The sequence below is a fragment of the Calypte anna genome, chromosome 20 (genome assembly GCF_003957555.1).
Source record: "Calypte anna isolate BGI_N300 chromosome 20, bCalAnn1_v1.p, whole genome shotgun sequence".
Taxonomy (NCBI): domain Eukaryota; kingdom Metazoa; phylum Chordata; class Aves; order Apodiformes; family Trochilidae; genus Calypte; species Calypte anna.
The window spans coordinates 6,948,583-6,970,556 of NC_044265.1; the positions used below are offsets into that span (position 1 = coordinate 6,948,583).

The 21,974-nt window shown below is 39.5% G+C and overlaps 1 protein-coding gene across 1 annotated transcript in view; it reads right to left on the reverse strand.

Annotated features, from left to right (window-relative positions):
• EYA2 (EYA transcriptional coactivator and phosphatase 2) overlaps positions 1-21,974 on the reverse strand; it is an 80,182-nt gene that overhangs the window by 7,666 nt on the left and 50,542 nt on the right. Inside the window, exons 7-12 of the mRNA XM_030462992.1 lie at positions 20,089-20,156; positions 18,014-18,191; positions 16,259-16,383; positions 15,675-15,758; positions 5,572-5,661; positions 1-59 (exon numbers count right to left, since the gene is read on the reverse strand). Of these exons, the coding sequence (XP_030318852.1) occupies positions 1-59; positions 5,572-5,661; positions 15,675-15,758; positions 16,259-16,383; positions 18,014-18,191; positions 20,089-20,156 (604 nt within the window). The remainder of the gene's footprint in view (positions 60-5,571; positions 5,662-15,674; positions 15,759-16,258; positions 16,384-18,013; positions 18,192-20,088; positions 20,157-21,974) is intronic.

The window sequence follows — 21,974 nt, forward strand, 5'->3', positions numbered from 1 at the left end:
CTTAGATCTTGGCCATTATCATCTGATGATACATCATCTATGTGGATCTGGTCACAGTCCTGAGAAATGCAAGAAAAAAAAATACAGCAGTAAGTAAATGCTTTCAAAAATTTTGAAAGACTGCAATGAAAAACTACTTCAAGAGTTATATTAAGGAGATAAAATCTTACAGTATTGATAATATTGTCTGGCTTAGTCTGTCCAGTTAATTTTTAGAAACAGGTATCACATAGCACTGACACAAAATATGAATAGACAGAGAGTGTGTGTGATCTGCTGTTATCTAAGGGAAGAACAGCTTTTGAATTATAAAGTAACTGAAACCCCTTTCTCTGCAGACAGGAGGCTGAGAGATGCTTGTGTTTCAGCCAGGAAAACTGTTTTTAAACTTGGTGTGCATGATAAGGCAGAGATTTGGCAGCCACTCATGCCATGAGAATACTGCTTTGGACAGGAGGTGTATGCCCACATATTTTAAGGAGAGATGATCTGTTCCAAAGAAACTTCCAGAGATGCCTCTCCTGGTGGTGTTTTCCCAGTTTGTTTTGAGAGGGCTGAGCTTCCTTTGATGTGCAGGGAAGCTGGGTTGCAGTGCTGAAAGCAAGCACCCCTTCACAGCCCCAGCCACAGAGTTAAGGGAAAATGTGTGTCAGTAATGAGGAAATCTGCACACAGGAAATTTAAACAGAATATATACCTGGAACTCAGCCCACGTGAAGTATGTACTCTAGATCTTATCTTCCAAAATTCTTTATTGTTTGAGTGGTGGAGGCCCTGCCTCAAAAATTTGAGAAATGTTATTTCTTTTATTTCTTTCCTAGTCTAAGATTAGAAAGAGAAAAATCAGGAAGCTTCTCCCAGCACCTTACATCTCCTGTCTCCATATCCCTTGCGGGAAGAACAAACCAGAAAACCTTCAGGCAGATGAATGCTATCTTCTGTTGATTTTTCAGTAGAGGTAGAAGTACTTGGTACAAGAGGACTCACAAGTCAGAACAACTGCAGCTAATCAATGTACAGTTATTTTTCACTTCAGTATTCTGTTAACCACAAAATTTGTCTTACCTTCCTTACAGAATTATGAATTTTGTGAATTATTTGAAACTATCTCCTTTAAAGAAATAGAAAAAAAAATCTCCAAACAAGTAATCAAACTTGCTGTCACTGGCAAAATGTCACAGATAGTTCTTGCCCATAACCACGAGAATTTCTGCAGCAGTTAGATAATTCTCAAAATACACAATTTTTTATCTTGTTCTTGTCTCATCAGTCCTGTTATCAACCTATCACTGGGCTGTGTATTTCTGCATATAATTGGAGCCAAGTGGCTGAACAGCAGAACTCTGCTGGCTCCTCTCTCTCCTCCACCCCCATCATTTTTTAAGCCCTGTTGCAACAGCAGTTGTGAGCCATGAGGGATAATATTGATGCAGCCCACTCCAGTTCAGTTGTACGATGCAGGCCATTAAGTCAGGGGAAAGGTATTTGTGGAGGGATCTGTTTTTCTCATTTGTGAATGAATTGTTCTGTACACTGAAGTGTGACAACAGTAGCTATCACATTTCTAACTTAATAAAACTACCATGACACTTGGTGAGACGCTACCTCATAGTCCGCCGGCTGAGCCTATCATGTTACTGGGTGAAACACAGGGAAGCTGCTTAAAGCAAGAATGTGGACCATGTTTTACTACTTGGTTACAAGACTGATTTTTCATTCTTGCAGAATTTCCTTGAAATCTCTGAGTCAATCAAGGCAGGATATTCAGGCTGCTGAAAAAGAAAGGTCCAGATTGTTCAAATGGAAGTCTGCAATGGGGCTATATCCCAGTTTTCACATCTGCTGACTTTTTAGAATGATACTCCAGGATCTCTGAGGCACAAACATGTGGCACAAACAGCCCAAAACTGAGTCAAACATGTAAGACCTCAGTCAACCTTCACAGCTCTAGGAACTGAACTGCTTGTACTGCTGCAGTATCTCGAGGTCAGTCTGTACTACACAACCTGCCTCCAGGTGGGACCAGACCCTTGTACCTATAGGTAAAGGAGCTTGAGCTAACACAGCTTTGAAATGGTACTGCAGGCTTGGAGAAAACCTCTGTTGCCTCCTTGTGAAATACAAGCTGTTTCTGAGGATGATGCCTGGAGAAGCTCATTCAGTTATAACTTATGCTCCCTCTGAATACTCTCAAGGTGTCTCATGGACATATGAAACCAACTTGTGAATGCACAGGTTGTCTCTGTGTATCAGGACTGTGTTAGAGATTTTTAAATATCTCATAGATTCATGGATCAGTCACACTTGCATCCATCCTTAGGGCAGGGGGTGTTTTTAACAGCTCCCAGAACACAAAACCTCCAGGGATGGCTCTGAAAGGCAGTAACTTGTAAACACACTAATCCTCTTGTTTGTTAATTCCTCATCCCCCTGTCAGTCCTCCTGTCTTTAATACCTGTTTTCCAGAGTGCCAGACAATAATATCTCCAAAGGGACTGGGGGTGGAAGGTACTATTCTTTAGCCAGCATTAAGCCATGAACAAAAGATATTTAGGATAAAAAGAAAAACCCCAGAAAACTCAGAGTTCATCTTTTAACTTCACAGTGAAATTGCACCTTGGGCAACTCCTTTTCTCCACGGTTTTCCAAAAGGGGAAGAGAGTGATAATACCTCCTTTCAAGCAAATATTTGCTGACATATTCTGCAGTGTGATCAGAGCCCTTTGTACACACCACCTTCTGTGGCCAATACTTGCAGCCTGGAGGGATTTAATCTGTCCATACTGTTGTACCTGCAAGCAGCAATGAGCACTGTAGCTGATAGGCTCCTAATTGCTACATGAGTGGATGAATTAGACAAATGCATCCAGGAACCAGTTACCTGAATCCCTTCTGAGTAAACCCTGAAGACACAAACAGCCCTGACTAATGACAGAGGCTCTGAATATTTTATTTTTCTTTTTTTACAGAAAAAAAAGGAGTATCCCAGTTCAGACTCCTCATTCAGCCTTTGAAGCCATTTTTTTTGCTACAATGTGAAGCCACTTCCTCACCAGACTAAGAAGAATCACACAAATGCTGTTAAGGGCTGTGCACACCTTACTGTATCTATGGACAGTATTTCCATCATTCCATCATGTCCTCATCAGTCACTTTCTGGGAGTTCTTCAAAAAGTCTGTACATGCTGACACCACCTTCTACTCTGCACAGCACTGCAAACTGCAGCCAGCAAAACAAACCATTCCCACGTGCTAAAGCAAGGTAGTAACTCACTTCCTTGTCCAGCCTGCCCCTCAGGTGAGTTTGGGTGACATTTCCTCCACTTGTCCCTCCACTGCCTCCACCTGCTGGGACCAAGGCTCAGCCGTGGTTTGATTGATTGAGACTGCTGAGCCCCCCAAAATGCCAAAACTTGGCTATGGACTTGTGCCAGAGAAATGTTTTGTTATGTTTAGCATTATCTAGTAAAAGTATTCTTGCTTTGGGTCTCAAATGGGACAACTACCTTACAGCTTTCTCAGCTGCAGCTTCTTTCACCTTGCCCCACCACAGACAATGGTCAGAAATGGTTTCAACTCTGTGTGTCTTCAGTTTATTTTGTCTTGTACAGGCTAGTCTTATACCACATGATGGTGCTAATGTATATGGCAATGTTTGTGGGTCTAGATTTCAATCAGCTCCTGTGCTTGTTCTTTATCAATTTCTTTTTTTTTTAAGATTATAATTCACTGCATTTTTAAAGCCTGACACTTGCTCATATGTGATCTCTAAGTATCATCTTGTGAATACTCAAACCTGATTTTCATTTATCATCCTAAATGAAGGAGTAGAGAGTTAACAAACAGAGATGGATGACTATGTTGTCCCAGAATGAAATGGCTTTTTTTCATAAGGTGAAATTTTGTAAAGAACATTTACTTCTCTTGAATTCTCCTTTATCCATAATTTTTTTCATTGAAAAGGCTTAGCTAAAACCAAACAGCTGGTTTGGTTTTAGTTTGAAAGAAACTTTGGTTTGTTTCACTTATCAAGCATGTGTGAAAGATAAGAAGTAGAAAATGCTCTTCTTTTTTCAGACATCATTGCTTCAAATGCTTAGTGCTGGACCTAAGATAAAATTGTCTCACAATGTTGAAGAAGAACTTGAGAGGACATGTGAAACAAAACTGATATAAGGACTTTATTTCCAGCAGCCAAGCTGTAACTGTGCAGGATTTGACTGAGACAAGAAAATTTGCTGCTTCATTTCATGTTCTAGAGTGGTAAGTGAAGCAAGGAGAAAACTTATTTTAAAATTATTTGCCAATGTATATTATTGCAAAGGTCTAGTTAGGCAGAGGGTTTCTGGAGGGTGGCTTTGTGCAGGACATGGAGCTTGGTTGCACCACATGTTGAGATCTGATGGGTGGAAAGTGTTGGTTGCACATTAAGTATTATTAATACTAATATAATACCCTGACTTCCAAACAACAGTTTTTTATTTTTTTCCCCTGAAGAGAAGGATTTTATTCACTTTACACTTTCTGTACCCTATCACCAACCCCTACTTTAAAAAAAGCTGAAAGAAGAAAAATCTCTCAGTTCAGGTGCTTCCCACCACTTGGCTTTGAAAGGAAATTAAAATTCTCAGCAAGTGAAACCTCAGACTGCAAGGAGGCAGGAAAGGATGTACCTCCTGTAATGCAGAGGACCACAGTGCAATTAAGCACTGAAGGAACCAGAGGTTCTCATGGAACTCATCAGGCACAGAAAAATTTCTCTCATTTCATTTGGCACAGAAACAAACGATTCACTTGAAAAAGGAAAAAGACCATAGGAGTGTGCCCAGGGATGCCCATTTTTTTCCTTCCAAACATCTCCAAGCACTATGCTGACCCCAAGGTGCCCGCAGCACGTGCCCCATCTCACTCCCTTTGTATGTGGCTCATTCAGACTATTTCTACCAATTGCAAATGCAAACAAATTTTCACCACTTGCAGTTTCTCAGCTGGTGGCAGAATTCTGCTAGCATCACTTAGCTTGAATTTTACCAAATATTCAAAAGGTTTTTTGCTCTGTATAAAGTACAGTCAGATCTAACCATGCTACAAAGAGGACAGATTCTTTCCTTTGGTTTTTTTAGTAGAAACTTGCCAAGTTTCATCCTGCAGCATGCCTGAGCTTGAGCAAATCTGCTTTGTCTGTGTGTGCAACAGAGCTTCTTCAAGAACAGAGACCATTTTTAAAACCTCTGCATTGGCTCACAGTTAACTGTTACCTGCCCCATAGGAGCTATGCTAATTCAGTGTAATAAAATTATTCAATAGCAAAATTGCAGAATAAGCAGCAATGTCCTCGTTATTAGATTTAGTAAATCTGCCAAAAGCCATCATCATTACTGTGAATTTAGAAAAAAAACTTCTTAACAGAACAAAGATGTCGAAGGGACACTGTGAAGCATGCATCCAATAAGCCACCTAAGGCCCATTTCTTTGGGGTCAAAAATTGAAGTTTCTTCACCAGAAAACCAAGTTTGTAGACCAGTGAATGATTGGAGAGAGAGATGTTAAATAAAATAAGTAGCTACATACCTCCAGGTCATTAAAGAACAGATGTGTATCTGCAAGGTTGAAGATCATTTCTTCCATCATAAGACCTATCCGCACAGACGTCGTGGTGTCCTGTTAGAGGAAAATCCAGGTTTTTTTGTGTTCACTTTGATTTTCTTCTCTTTTGGGGGGTGGGAGATCTTAGAGCAAACATAGGATCTACACATTCCTGTTTCTGAAGGTAATCAAGGTCTGTTCTATGCAAGATGTCTTATGCCTGGCCTTAACCGATAATATCCTATGCACTTCAGATGATATAACAACAACCTTTAAGCATATGAGACTATATAAGAACTGCTTCAATAGTGTAGGCTACTGCAGTAGGCTAAAGGATGCTTGCAGAGCCAGATCTGTAGCCATAAGGGCAGTTACACCCAAATAAATACTTTGATTAAAAAAAAAAGAAAAAAAAAAAAGAAAAAAAAGATAAATGCTGGATGGGTTCATCTGTCATTCTGGCTTAGTGTTAGAAATAGCAACGTGCACCCAATGCTCTGGGCTGGCTGACTGATGGTTTGCTCATCGTGCTATTGCCTTGTACCAGCAGCCTCTGCTTGGTCAGGTGTGGGGCTGACTTGGTCCTTCCTCAGCAGGGTCTCAAGCTCCTTCCTACAGGGGAAGGACATGAAGCAGCAGCTCTGGATGCCTGCAGCATTTTTAAGCCACTTTTTTAATGATTAAGAGAATGTAAAAGTGCACTTCCCAGCAGCTCTGAAACAGCTTCTACACATTTTTAAGTGTAGACCGAGACACCACAGCTGCCTGTGAGAGGGTTGTCACTTCATTTCCTCACCAAGTCAGGAAGTACAGGCTTAAATCAGCCCAAGGTGACAAGCTCTGGTCTGACTTGGCTTGACCATAGAAGCCACCTGCAGACAGTCCTGCCTGGCAGCAGTGCCTGACTCTTTAAGCTGGGCCATTTCCCTTTCTCCTGATTTGGAAGGCTACTTAAACAGCTGAATGTGTGTGCACAGCACATATATTTGGTTCCCCAAGCTGTCCCTTAGATGGGGGATGGCAGCTGCAGGACTCCTACAGCTCTTGGCCTGCTGCTTCAAAGCTGCCTAATGAGCACTGGGCACAGCCTCTGCCAGTCTGTGACTGAAACACAATCAAGTGACCTGCTGCACCCAGCCTGGTGCACTGCAGTATTAAATGAGTCTAAGTCACTTTTTCATGTCTCTTACAGATAAAGCCACCCTCCTCTCTCCCCCCTCCAAACAACTGACCTTGTTCTTAAACCTACAGCATAACCAGAAATGCACTGATGAAAACACGGTTGCCAGCAGAACATTTACTTGTTCATTACATACTTCAAAAACAAAAGCAAAAGTAATCAGTGGTTAATTTGATAAACACTCAGCTCAAAAGCATTGTGCCTGTTCAAACTAAACAACAACAGATAACTCGGAAAAAAAATCATCATTCCCAGAACAGGCTATTATTTGCAATTCATCCTCATTAGGACAGGGATCTCTCATCCTTGTGTTTATGTGGGTGTTTTTCCTTCACCAGAGTTACAAACCATACTAAACCAGGGCAGATTCACATGTAGTCTTTGCTCTAATTTACTGCAGATTTCTGTGGAGTCCTGTTATTCATGACAGGACAGTAATGAATTAGCTGAGGAGCTGTAACAGGGAGCACAATGTTTGGAGGATGAGTACATTTCAGTCAACCTTTGTGGCAGATGCTGCTGACATGAATGGTGTATTACACACTAACCTAATTATTATGCATTCTTGGTGTCATTCTCTTTAACGAGAGCAGAATGGCTGTGGTTTCAGCCATGTGTGTGACTCAGAAGCATTGTGCCCATCTAAAGAAAAGCTCTGTCACTCATGTTTAAACATGCTTGTTGCTGTTCCAGAAAAAAGGGCACTTTCTTCTCTGGGCAAAAAATTCAACTTCAATGGATTTTCCTGGAACATGTCTCTGATTTTAAGCTCCAATGCTGCTCCCCTGACAAGGCACAGAGACACAGGCATAATCAGGGCATCTGACTGTGGCCACATGTGAACAGCTCTGAATCAAATTTTACTACCCAGGTGTACTTACATGGGGGAACTGTTTTTAAGAAAATATGCTGCTAGGAAGAAATTATTTTGTAAAATAGTTTTTAATGAAGCAATTAATTTTTATACATTTCAAGGATCATTAGCCTTTAAAACTCTTTCAGGAAATCTCATTGGTTGGTAGCTGTCATTTATCCTCTAACTTTTGTCTTTAGCTTTACTGGTATTAATCACTAATGGGAAGTAGGAAACATTTCCACAGTGTATGAAATTACCTTCTCTTAAACTAAACAATATGGAAATTAAACTGTAGATGAGAGGAAAAAAAAAATCTTTCTCTTGAGATAGAGAATATGATGGAATGAAAATAAAACAGAAAAATGTACTTTACCACACAGAGGGGAAGTCATTTAGGGAAATTATTTGGCATTACTGCCTTCACAGTATGGACATTTCCTCTATAGCAAGGCATGCTTCCAAGTCTTAAAGAGGCTGATAAAGTTAAAAGGCAAATCAGCACTCCCAGTACCATGTAGGTGTCTAGAGGCACTAGGCCAGGGTTCCACTGACAGTTATTTATTTGCCTTACTGTAGCATCTAGAGGCACTGTTGCTAGACTTGAACCCCACTGTGCTAGAGGTTGAACCCACAGAGAGGACACAGTCTAAAACCTCAATCCTGAGTCCTAGCAGAGGAAAACATGGCAATGGAAGCCTGTAGAACGTGCTGCTGAGGAAGACAAACCCGTCCACTCACCAAAGGGAAAATTTCATTTTGGGTCTCAATGGCATAAGCTGACACATTTGCTCTAACTGTTGAATTTAGGTTGGCTAGATGCAGGCTGATCCTAATATTTAAACTAGTTCCATACATTTGAATTGAATTGCATTTTTAAATTAAAATTTGAGTTCAATTATGTCCTCCAAGTTAATAACACTGCCTAAAATTAATTCTTGCTTCTCTTCTTGTTTTGTCCCTGCATTTTGAATAATAGGATGACAGAAGATAGCTAAAAGGAGTTTGCTGAACAGCCTTCCATCTGTCTTTGCTCAAAGAACATTTCCACAGAAACTGGAGGTGAGCAAAGAACAAATATTTCCATATTACAGCAGTGGGTTAAAGTGGAAAGCTAAGTATGCTCGCTCCATGTGAAACTGATTAGTCTTTATTTTAGCAAAGCAAAGGGAGTGCAGAATGTATAGGCATATCCAAATCAGCTTTAAGCTACTAAGTGTGGGTACAGATAGCTGAAAGTACATTGCAGGATGTATTATCTAGACCCTTTTTCAGGAGCTAACCTGCACAGCAGCCTGCATTGCCCTGTCTTCACTATTAAAGGTCCTGGTACCACCTCCACAACAGCTGCATTGATTGCAGCCACACTTCAAACTGCACCAGCAGCATCCTCCCAAATGGCTCAGTACAAAAACCTCCTCACCACTGCTCTCCTGAAACTCAGACTGATTTTCATAAACTGCTTATATTTGCCCTAGAGTGTACATTAAAAAGACATGTATTTGTTAATACCTGAAGCTACTCCTAATCCAGTTGGCTGGATGTCCACAGCCAGCTCTCCCCTCTTGTACACTGTAGTTTTGAAAGGAAGAGAGGAACAGACTTATCTCTGGCAATCTCTCAAGTGCAAGTCACTCTTGCCTCTGAACCTGGCTCCAAAAGCCCATTGCAAGCCTCTGCCTTACAGGTACCCTGTTCAGACTTGCAGGCCATTAGCAAAGGGGCAAAGCCGGCTCCTTTGAGACAGATAACAAATCAGCTTGTTGTCTGACTCTGCTTCTATTTAGCAATGTGTCAATTAACCTGACATTCAAAATGTTAGGACAAAGTCATTCTGAGCATGGATCTTGGATTCAGACCTCCTCCTGCTTAAAAAAAAAACACAACAAAACCAAACAAAAAGCCCCTAGTATTTAATCAGTCTCTTTAAATCCCTGCCAAATACCTGTTTATGCTGTGAGCAAATAATTACTTTTCTACAAGGAACAAAGTATTAATTAAGAGTATTCATCAGACTCCTATTCTATAGGATTTATTTGCCACAGGTGTCAGCCAGAGGTGAGAGAGGGATTAGTATACAATCAAGGGCTTTCTAAGTTAAGTCTTCTCCTTGTGGTTAGCTGTTAATAACAAAGTTGTCACCAAAAGAAAGAATTTAATAGTTTTAATTGGGTTTAATTACTTGGAAACTCCTGAAAAATGGGACAGCTTGGCTGTAGTATAAAAATTACAGTAATAATAATAATAATAATTTAAAAAGCAGATACAAATCTCTGGACCACATGTTTGAACAAAAAGAATCTGTGAGAATAATCATTCTTTGGTTGTAATATTTATACCATAATCAGAATTTGAGACATGAACAAGGTTTATTAACCTTGAAAACTGACCATGTGCATCAGTTCTAGTTCAAGTAAGTCTGCATCTTTTTGGAAAAGGAGAACACATTTAGCTCTTTCACTATACCTAAGTAGCTTAGCTTGCACTTTTATCTTTTTAATAGATGCAGGCTACAGCTAGACCTAGCTTCTCAAAGCTTTTTAAGTAAGAAAATGTGTATTTGTGAGAAAAGTGGTTTTAAGTAACCAAAGTAGCTCAGGAGCCTGCAACCCAGTGAATTTATGGAAGACTTTACACCTCAGATTTTTTTTAAAATTATTGTCCTTTTCCAAATAGAATCACCCATCTTTTTAGGCTTTAAGCTTTCTTTCCCCCCAAATGAAGACATCTTGTTTTACCTAAACATTGATCCATCCAGGTTTATTTGACAATCTACCAAACTCAGATGGATAGCATCTACAGTCACCATCAGGTGACCTTACAAAAAGTCCACCCTAGACCTAGAGCACATACAATTTAATCTCGTTTCTTCAGATACCTTTTCATATTCACCCTTATTGTGATTTGAGAGGTACTTCTAAGGTCTTGCTTATTATTTACTGAAGAACTTTCTTTTTACTCACATGTATCTGTTCAGAAATGCTTGGGAACCACATCCTGGAAATCACTCCAATAAAAAAAGGGCACAGTGCTCACTTAAATTCTTACACTGAAGAGCACACAGGGGTTGAAAAGATTCTCCTCTCTCTCTGAATGAACTATTCTTAGAAACAAGCAGCAATGACTACATTAATTTATTCAGTGTCTGAAATGGATTCCAGTCCTGTGGGAGTACTGTACTTAAATACAGGTTAAAAGCTGGGCCATGATTCCTGAGAACAAATGGAAATTATTTTTACTTAGCAATACAAAGGGTTCATCATTAAAAAATCTACAACTAATTTCTTTTTACTATACACACATAAATGTCAAAAGAAGGTGTGGAATTTAACCCAATATGTCTTCATTCCCTTCCCTTCAACACAGGAAATTCACTATATTTCTGTATGTATATCCTTGATAGCTCTGTGAAAAATACAAACTATTTGAAAGCTTGGTGGCAACACATCACAGTGTGATGCAGCACAACTGCTTATTTTGCACATGCAACTTCCCAGTGTGAGTTATGTCCCTTTGGTTTTTAAACTTACTTTCACCTCAAAATCAAGTCATGATTCTGTGACACTGGAAAGCAGGTGCCCTTTACTCACGCTTGTTTTACAGTCCAGCATTGTTTCTGATATGGATGCTATGTAAAAAATAATCCTTTAATAGTTCCAAATGCCACGTGCACTTTGCTTAGAAACCTCTCTGTTCACCTAAGCTGTGCTACAAGAGGTTACATCTACACAAGCTGAGAGCATCTCCTCTACCCACCATCTAAGCTGTTGAGGAGCTGCTTTTCCTATTTCTGCTGCTGCTTCTCATCAGCCAGTAAGATGATAAACACAGATGTTTGCACCCGAAATACACATTTGAAATAATGAAATGGCTGGAATTATTTACTCCCTTCTCTCCAATAATGAAGTAATAATTGATATAGCAGCATGTCTAAAGTAACAGACTTTTTTATTACCTGCAGTGATTGAATGCTTTTTTAATTTAACTTAAAAAGGCATTAAATACAAGGTTTAGCCTCCAGTGGGTAAAAAAAATCTCCAACTTCCTCAGAAAATCCTTTCCAAATTGTATTCATCTTGACTTAATCCATGATCTACCGAGTGAATTAGGCTCTATTTGTTTTGAAAATCTATTTTATGGAGTTCCAAGGACTGTGTTTTCCTTAGGAAGGGCTTATTCTGCCTTTCTGATGAGGATGCCTGCTAGCAGCCCTCAGCATAGGCCTCTGCAGGTTTTTAACGTCCCAAGGTGCCCCACACATATAACTAACAAAATGTAAATAAACACAGCTGAGCCAGTAAGAAATTGGAAGGTTTTCTCATTAAAGAAATAAAATAAACAGATGTCCTTAAGCACTTTGGCTCATGTTTGTCAAAGGAATGGAAAACTCTCAGATGTTTGAACAGCAGTAGTGATATAAGGCCACATCTCAAGCGAGAGAAGAAAAAAAGGGAGGCTGTGGCACTTAGAGTTAACAAATAGTCCTCAAGGGAAGGCACTTTTGATTTGAACCTTAGCAACTTCTACAAATAGTTTTTAACAGCTGAGCAATAAAATGGGGTTTTATTCCTTCTCAGTTTGTAAAGTAGTAAAGGACAGATTCAGCCATTAGAAGCATGAATCACCATCAGATTTGATTAAATCCCTGTGGTGTTTCAATAAGGTCCTGGATTTCGGGTCCTACAAGAGAATGAAGCAGGGGAAGGCACAAGCTACTTCAAGCATTCAATGAAAGCAGGAAGAGCAAATAAACAAACAAATGGTATCCCTTGGATTGTACAAATATCTTGTGTAGAGCCAAGCAAGAACTTTTCAATGACTTTGGTTTGTAATTGGAAATTATAATTTGTTTCAAGGAAAACTTTTTGTAAGAACATACAGCTGCTAGTGAAACTTTTGAGGAAGAAGGTTTCTTAGATCCACATCATAATTCCTGGTGAGAACAAGACAGTACTGTTCACAGACAGCCAGCACACAGCAGCTATAACATTTCCTTGAAATGCTAGAAAATCATGTTTATATCCTGCCTCAAGTGGGCCAAGAAGCAATTTTAGCTACTCTGTCCAAATGGTCTTCAGGCTTTCTGTCACTGGAGGACTCATTTCCTTTTAGTCCTTCGCATACCTGTGCCACTGCAAGTCCTACATCAGAGAGGCACAGACTGCAAACCTGAGTGCATGCCCTGTCTCTATCTCGTGATACCTACCCGCTTACAACTTGGATAAATCTTGTGTTGCTAATTCTGAAATGCATAAGCAAAGGAAATATGGCTCTCATGAAAAAAAGCCTCTACATCAATCCAGCAGCTGTGAGGAAACCTACAAGTCCCCAATGAAACTGCCAGAGTGGCCACTTGAGGCACAGTAACCACATAGCCCAGGCTCACAGGGACACAGCACAGACAGGCAGCCTGAACACCTTTCAGCTAAGGTTAACTGAAATCTAGAGCATGACTCTGCATGATTGTGATTTAAAACTCTGACATAATGTGCATTATTATTCTTGCAGTACATTTTTCTTAATTTGAGCCAATCGCTGAATCTATCTATGGTTGATGTTCCTCCTATCTCCAGAAAAATCACCTCAGAAAGAGGTATTCTTCTTTAGCTTGATCAACTCTATAGGCTAATTCTTTAAGGGGCTGCACAGCAGCTCTACCAGTGCAACAGACTTAGGATACTAATGTTGGTCAGGGGAATGGCCAAGGTCATGTAAACAGCCATTTTTTCTGGAGGAAGACATAGAGAACCAAGACTTTCATGTGTGAAATTTAATTCAAAGCACATGCATGTCTAATTACAGGTACATGAATCTTCTATGATCAACTATGGACAAAAATAAGAACTGTAGGCCTGGATATTTAATTTATTTTGAGATTAACACTTCCTACACTATTCAAGTAAGAGATTCTGAACCTTTATTAGCCTATGGCTCACTGCTTCACTTGTACTGGATAGTTCAGCTCACTTAAATATTTTTGAATTGTATTACTATTTAATGGCTCCCAGGACAGCCTGAGTGTGCTGTATTTCCCTCTTGGTTTAAGGTCTGTTCCAAAGCCCACCAAAGCCCCTGCTTGTCTTTGGATCAAGCTGTTAGTCCATAATACTTTCATAATACAACCATTTTCCTTATAGGGAAGCCCTGAGGAATTTAATACTGATGAATCAAATGAAGAACTAAGAAAAAAAATCCTTCCAGAGAAGTTTCTCAAAAGAGCTCGTTGTAACTTAATAGGAAAGATGATTCATTCATTAAAAAAAAAATAAATCCTGTTTTTATCATTCTTTACATTTGTATAAAGGAAAAAGCCAACAGAATCTTGTCGCTTTGTACCCTTTAAAGCCTTCCAAAACAGACAGTCCCTCCAGTTACCTCTTCCTGTTTTCCTCTCTCCCTAGTTCCTTTTGCAGGCTGCTGTTCATCAGTGCTGTGTCTTGGCCTAACTCTTCTCTCATGGACAGTGGGCACAGCTTGGCTACTGGTAAGTGCTTTTGATAAACCCCTTATGGCTCCACTCCCTTGCCCCACTTCAATTTCACACCAGGTGCTCTGGAGATGACAGTTTCTGCCTTTGTGGCAGCCCATCAGGAAGATCTCACAGGGACTGCTGTGGCTCAGCTTTGCACGTCCCTGAGTCCACCTCATTCCTCAGCCCACCACCACCTGCCCCCATGTGCAGTAGATCCCAACCCCACAGCCTCTAAACTTGGCAGGAGGCAGCAGGTGAAGGCATTTGCTTCAGAGGTTTTATGCAGGACAAAGTCAGCCCATTAAGGGAATTCTCCATATGCACACTGCAGCCCCTACCCAATGCTAAGCATGAGCACATAGCAGATCTACACAGTTTATGTTTCCTGATCCTGCCTAATTCTTTCTATTTTTTGCAGTACATTTGAGCTTACACATGTATACCCCAGACTGCCTCCTTCATTACGTTCCCTGGGAAAAGTAACCAGTTCAATTACCTTGTACAACATGGGGCTGAATAAATCCCTGCTTGGAAACACGTGCTTGGTTTTGAGAGGGTGCTGCTAGAAGTGTTAGCAGCATTCCAAGTGCTGCAGTAGACTTCCACACCACAAACACCATTTTATATCCTTTACAACTGTGCACATCTAATAGCAAACAATAAATCTATCTTACTAATTACACATTCAGCTTGTTATAACCATCGTAAAACAAGTACAGCTGGTAAAGCCATGAAATGATGTCAAATCATATTTCTGCTTTCTAGAGAGAAGCAGGGATATTTTCCAGTCTCATGATGAAGGTGACTGTTCAAAGCCATATGTGGAAACAGCTGCCAACTAGGTCATCCACCTTTAATTAGGTAATGATATTGTCTTTTTTCCTACCCCTTTAAAAGAGTCTGACATTCTGTAATTCAAAGTGACTTAAGTGTTTATCATAAAAACAGCCTTAGGAAGAAATTGAAGCACATGGTATTAAATCCAAGAGCTAGGGTTTTCTCCTTAGCAGCCACCTTTGATCTGTTCAGCCACAGAGTTACCAAAAAAAATGGAAATTGCCTGCATCTCAAAGGGGTATCCATATTTTTATGGATATCTTAAGATATGGTTCCTAAAACCCCTTAAAAATGTGAGCTTCAGCAGCCATGTGGGAAAGAAGAGCCAGTATTCTTCACAGCAAACCAGACTGACCAACACAAAATCTCAAATATTGTCTGAGATCCATAAGAAAACACTGGTCTAACAAAAAATGTGTTACCTCATTGAGGCTAGAGTTAATGCTGCCTGGCTACTTGGTAGGCTTTTTCTTGCAGAAGACAGACACTGAAAGAACATCCTGGTGCCCTATATAGCAGCAGCTGAACAACCTAAGTTTTCAAAAAACAAAGGGCTACTTGCAACATGGAAGGGAGGTAAATTAAATTTTCACATGTTAGAGGGAAATACCACAGGACATATTTATACAAATATGTCTGAATAAAATCAGCAGCATCTGCTCAAAAAGCTGTCTCATTAGCTGCCCCCACAGTTCCCGATGCAATTTGGCTGGACAAGCAGTAATGTTAAAAAAATTAAATTTTACCTTCCCATATCTGGATGCAAAGGTTCCCGTGAGTAAGGAGTGAAAAATAATTATCGTTTCATCCAAATCCCACACAAACACACGCTGTGATGACAGACGGGGTGGAGAAAAGAAATACAGTTACATATTAAGACATTGCAAAAATTTGTTCAGTCAGAAAATACATCCTGTTGGACTAGAGCTTTTTAAGATCTCAGACTCATTTGGGGCACTGACAGTAGGTGATTTGTGAAAGTGGGCAAAATCAAACATCAGAAATTTTGGAACTATGTGTGTGCTGGTCATCCTGAGTCTCCTCATGACCACCACAAAAATCCCCCATTGCATTTCAAATCAGGGAAACTAAACAGCAGACTTATAAAAAGCCCAAAGGAAAAAAAGAAGTATATATGAAGGACAGTTTGAGATGCTGATTATACAGAAACCAAGCAACTATTTTGACTACTTATGTCTGTAGGCTCCACTTATATTACTGATTTCATTCTGACTCTTACAACTTACCAGTCTGATGGTGAGATTTGCTAACAGATGTAACTATTTATCTTCACTGGATTTACAAAGGCAATATAAATTAAAGTTATTACCTCAATCTCACTGTCAGCAGTAGGGGAAGGATCGTTGCTTCTTTTTGACCGGGCTCGTACCTTGCCATCCGACCCTCTGTGATGTCTGTCTGTTTCTACATCTTTTGCTGGTGTTGAATATTCCCCTATTAGCAAAAAAAAAAAATCCACTGTAAACTTAAATTTTGCACTGTATCATTACAATTAAAGCATGGAGCCTTTTAATGGAGAGCACCAAAAACATTGTGGAAACACCATCAGAAAATTGTACCCATCTCATGTCAAGAGCTGATGTTGTTAGTTAACTATTTGTTAAATTAAATTGCTAAATTAATTTTCAAGTCCTAAGATTTTTTACAATTTCAAAAATCACCAAGACTGCATATATAACATTTTAAAATGAACACATCACTTCAAAAACTTTATCACATTTTTCACTGAAAAACATAGCTTTTTGAACTTTACTTCCCCCCTGCTTTTCAAGAGATAAATTTAGAAAGGCAATGGAAAAGGAAACCAAGACCAATTCAACTTCTGAAAAAGAGATGTTTTTTCTTTAAGCACTTTGATGAATGATCATGATTAAAAATACTTTCAACATCAACTTTCATTTAGAAATAGTGTATAGCCATATTCCATTTCACAGAGGACAGTAATTATTTAGGAATAACTGAGAAGAGACAGTCAAAAGTGAACTTCCTTGCATACAGTATCTGTTTTGATTGGCTTGAATTTCATAAACTTGTCCAGATTTCACTTACCTTCCATTACAAATCTGTTTCAACCCTATTTTTCTTTTCACCTTGCTAAGTTGTGGCCTCTCCACCTTCCTAGAATAAGCATATTCTTCTTCAGAGAAGCATAGTTTGCACCTCACAAGCCTTTTGAAATCACCCTTTCTCAAAAAGCCTGAGATAAAATCTAAGGAACAGAAAATCCTCCAACTGCTCTTAGAGTAATCCATTACCACTTATTTTAAAACCAATATTAGTTTATTTTTCTTTAAGAGCAAGCACAGATGTTCAGATGTGCTTTGTAAGTCAGGAGACCTACAATGGGTGTATTCTGTGATCATCCACAAATTATCTGGTATTCTTGCACGCCAGTGAAAACTTTAGCAGGGAAGTGATATCTGATGATTGTACTTGCACATTAGAGATTCATAATCTGTCAGTAATTCTGTAAACCATCTAAACTTTGAGACTTTAAAAATTAGGGCCACAAAGAGAGGCCACAAATTTTGAAGTCTGTGTGGGATTCTACTTGAACTTTCAACTTACACAGTTTGTCTTGATTTTTTGAAGAGGGACTTTCTCTTGACATCCTTATTTATGAATGCATTTATCACATGTTGTTGTAAGAGATGAATATAAACCTTGATAAAGACATGGGCTAAAAAGGCATCAGACAGTCAGGATACTCTGGGACTTTCAGCCACAGAGTGTAGTTGTTCATCTTGAACTCATTGCTGCCCATGGTAGCCCTCAGAACTGATCTGGGTTTTGTGTGTAATTATTTTACCTTACTGTACTGTCTTTAGAGGAGATCAAATCTTGTATCCTCATGAAAATGACACAGGATGGTTTTATAGAGACTAAATATTCTAATCTCTTTCCAAAAGCCTGTGTTGCATCGTGTAAGCAGAACCATTAAGTGGTAGGAAAATTGATTTATCCATGTAAATACATGTATGTTTAAAAATTCCAACAAGATTATGGTGTTTATGGCTACAGGTGACTGAGACTGCCAAACTGAAAACACAAGAGATGCACCTACCAGACAGTGATTCTGTGCTCTGACTGGTGATATTGTGAGAAGACTCCTGCAGAGAGTAAGTGGAGGTTGGGATGGCTGAGGGGCTGATGCTGTTTGCAGACACATATGGAGAGTTGTAGGAGGAGCTGTAATATTGTGAGTACTGGCTTTGAGGAAAGCTTGGATATGATGAATATTCCTGTGAGGAAAAAAGAAACATCTAACTTCCATGTATCTGGTTTGGTCTTACAAATGAGCAAGGCACCAGAAAGGCAGTGCTATGTACACATGCAGCAAGTCATGGCTCAGGAATATTTCTCTAAACAACTGTGTTTCAATCAATTAGGAAATAACATTTCTTCTTCTCCAGAATATACTATTTCATTACAATCAACAACTATATGAACAAGAGGTTTGAAATCAGGAGAGTTCTGCTTTTTGTATAGGATTTTAACTGTCAACACTGACACATTATATATTGCAGAGTTCAACAATTTTATATAGGAGTGAAGTAGGGCAGCTTTGTAAAAAGGGCTCTGATGGAATACATAGTCTCTCTCTAAACAACAAAATACCTAAGAGAATGAATGATTGGGTGAGAGAAGGAGAAAAACAGGCTGAATTTTCCCCTGATCAGCAACATTTTCTGATCAGCTGTTAGAATAGGTCACAAAAATGAAGAAATGCAGAAATGTTCACAGAGATGATCTAACTATCTCAGCAATAACTAAATGCCTGAGTGATCTTCCCTACCTACAGACAAAAGAACAAAAAATACAAGGTGGAAATAACCTTGGGAACTTGAGGTATCACAAAACCCTGTGTCTGTCTTGATTTTAAGTCTCCCAAGCAAACTTCATACCGTTATTGTTGTATGTTTTGGTTTTGATTTTTTTTTTCTGAGAAGCAGGACAGTGGAACAGATTAGAAAAATTTTCTCTGGACAATTAGCATAGAAGGTTTAATTTGTTTCTTCTCATTTTAATTGCAGCTCCTGCTCTTTTCCACCTATTTCTTTTTTTTCAGATAGAGAACTTTACTCATGCTCTGGGGACTGCCTTTCAGCAAAAGGTTTTTATTTAATCAGAAATGCTAAATACCCTCTGGTATAAATAGAATTTAATAATAAATAGTCTTTAGAAAGATAAAAAACCACTTTCCTCCTTAGCTTATATCTTTATCTGTGACACAGATATTTCATTAACATTCAGTCACCAGGGAGCTCTCAAGAACAAAGACTTGAGTTGTCATTACAAAAAAGTGGAAAAAAAATGAGATAATTTAATTGTTTTATCTTAATGAGTATCACAAAATAATGAAAATGTCTCTATTATTCTCCCTCTTTTTAGGTAACCTCCATACTTCAGTCAAACACACTACTATCAGCAAATGTTTTTAGCCAAAACTGAAGTAATAAAGAAATTGCCCACTGTTGTCATTAAAACTTCAGGTCCACCTTACAAGTTAGGAATGGAGATAATTAGCCAACCAAAACACATTTTCTGGGATTCTGTACTCATTTATTTGGTCCAATCAAGAAGAGCCATTTGCTACTGAAAAATATCTGTCTAATGTATATATGCCTGCTGTTTATTTATACACACACGTTTATCATGGTATCTGAAGCATGAAGCCCACAGACAGGTGTATCCTCAAAGTAGGAAGCACACAGGCAGCTCAGATGGCTCAATATTCACCAGAGCCTGCCAACACCTCTTTCAAATTGTTCCTATTTATTACATAGTGCCAAGCCAGCAGATGACAGGATCCTGTCTGCAGAGGATGGAAAACATATCTGAAAGTTGCAGGATGGCAGAGGAATGATGAAACTCTTGGCCCTCGTACAGCAGAGACTGCCAGGGCATCCTCCTCTTTCAAGGACTGCACTCTGTGCAAGCATGTGTATTGATACACACATCTTAAAATTAATCAAGATACTCAGATATCAGGGAAACAGGCTACAGCCAGTGGAGCAAAACACATGATAGTACCTTCCTTAAATATATGTAAGCACTAGAATAAACTCTCTGACCTACCAGTCTTCCAGGTGCTTAAAGTAAATGGCAAAGCTGCCGGCAACAACGGCTGAACCATACCTGATGCACAGCACTGAATCCTGCAGAATTTGTCAGGCCATTGGCTCCTTGGTAAATCCCTGTTGTGCCTAGGGGAAAGAATATCAGAGTAATAAAACCCATCAGCAATCACAGTAACAGGACATATTAATACAAATAGTTTCAGGCTGGAAGTAAAGTACTGGTTCACTAGGAAAAAAGTGTATCACAGATCTTGACAAATACAGACTGTAAAGACTTAAGGCTGATACTGAGGTCTGCTTATTCAAAGGCAACCACTACATAAACTAAAACAAACACTTATGGAGCTGGAAAACAAGAAGTCAACTCAAATTTAAAACTTACTTATTTTTTCAATAAATAATGGAAGAATACTTTTTATCACCTTCTCCTGTAGGAAAACCCCTCAGATTATCTACAGAGCCTCAAACACACACATTCATGCATAGGTATGCCCTGGAATCTTTTCTAATGAACCAGGTACCTGTGAATTTTTAGAGAGACTTTGAAAATTTATTCTCTGGTTTTGAGCAAAAGTCTGACTGGTGGAGAAGTAAAGGTTCAGAAAAGACAGAGAGTCCTCCTTTGCCTCCCACCAGGGAAGTGGTAGGAGAGCTACAAGCTTCCTGGATCCTACACCTCTGGTAAGTTCTAGCTTTGATTTAACTCCAGTCTATGCTGGTTTCTATTTCAACATTTTCCATTTCACATGGGTGGGAACTTCCACTTCAAACTGCCTTTTGAAGAGAAACTATACTAAAATTTTTCCAGTATTTTTCAACAGTGCTTGTTCCAAGAGCTTGCTGCTCATATACAGGAGGCAAAAGCTGGACTCTCATGTGCCATCCTAATGAAAGGTGATGGGCTCCAAAGAGCATTCAGATCCACTACTTTCACAGAGAAAGAGGTATGATTTTGTTGCTGGGTGGCAGCAGTGGGCTCTTGTCTGAGCTTCATTTTGTGACCTCAGGGTGGCTTCAGACTGAGCCCTACTCAGGCACTTTTTTTCTTATCAGCCTTTTTTCTTACCTAGTTTCTTACCATGTCAATGACATTGAGTAGTGCTGCTTTAAGCATATGGCTCTCTATGTGTCTTCATGGGGCAACCTTTATCCAAAGATCCACTTGCTTGTTTTTATTTTAAGACACCAGATTAGCTAGGGAATGGACAGCTGAACAAACTCCACTTTGCCAAGTGCAGCTACAAAGCACATGCACTGAGAAATAAATCTCAGACCAGAAAGAAATAAGGAGGACTCTGCCCTCCAGAACTATTTTGCTGCCACATATAATCTTTAAAAAGTAAAAGGCAGAGAGGGGGGAAAAGAAGGTGCAGATGACTGTCAGGTCTCTGGACGCCAGTGTCTCCCCAAGCCCCCTTCATTTGCTGTCTGGGGAGCTGAGCCAGAGCAGGTGGGTTCAGGTGATGCTTCCTCCATGGATTTATCCATCAGAGGTGGATCTCTGAGTGGATCAGTATTCAATCCCTCCTCCTCCCCACAATCTATACAGGAGACTACCCAGAGCAGTGTCGTCAGGATGACAGTGCTTTCAGATATTGGCAGTTCTCCACCTCCTGCCCACTCCAGGCTTTGTGTTTCTGCAGAGTTTTTCAAAAAGTCACAAGTATGCAGCTGGAGGAATATATTCCTGTGGTAACTCTGCATTTCTCACCACTGTGAAGGGGAGTAACAGAGCCCCAGTGCTTACAGGCAAAAACAACTTTCACAGAACACAAAACAGCTCTTGTTTTGTGCTCAAAACAATACAGGGGGGAATTTTTTATCTTCCTAAACTGTCATTTAGAAACAATCCATCATCCTTTATTAAAGATGTCAAGAGGGGGATGAGTTACCTCGAGGGACTCATGCTTTATGTGTAAATTGTGATGAGAACATGTTTATTGC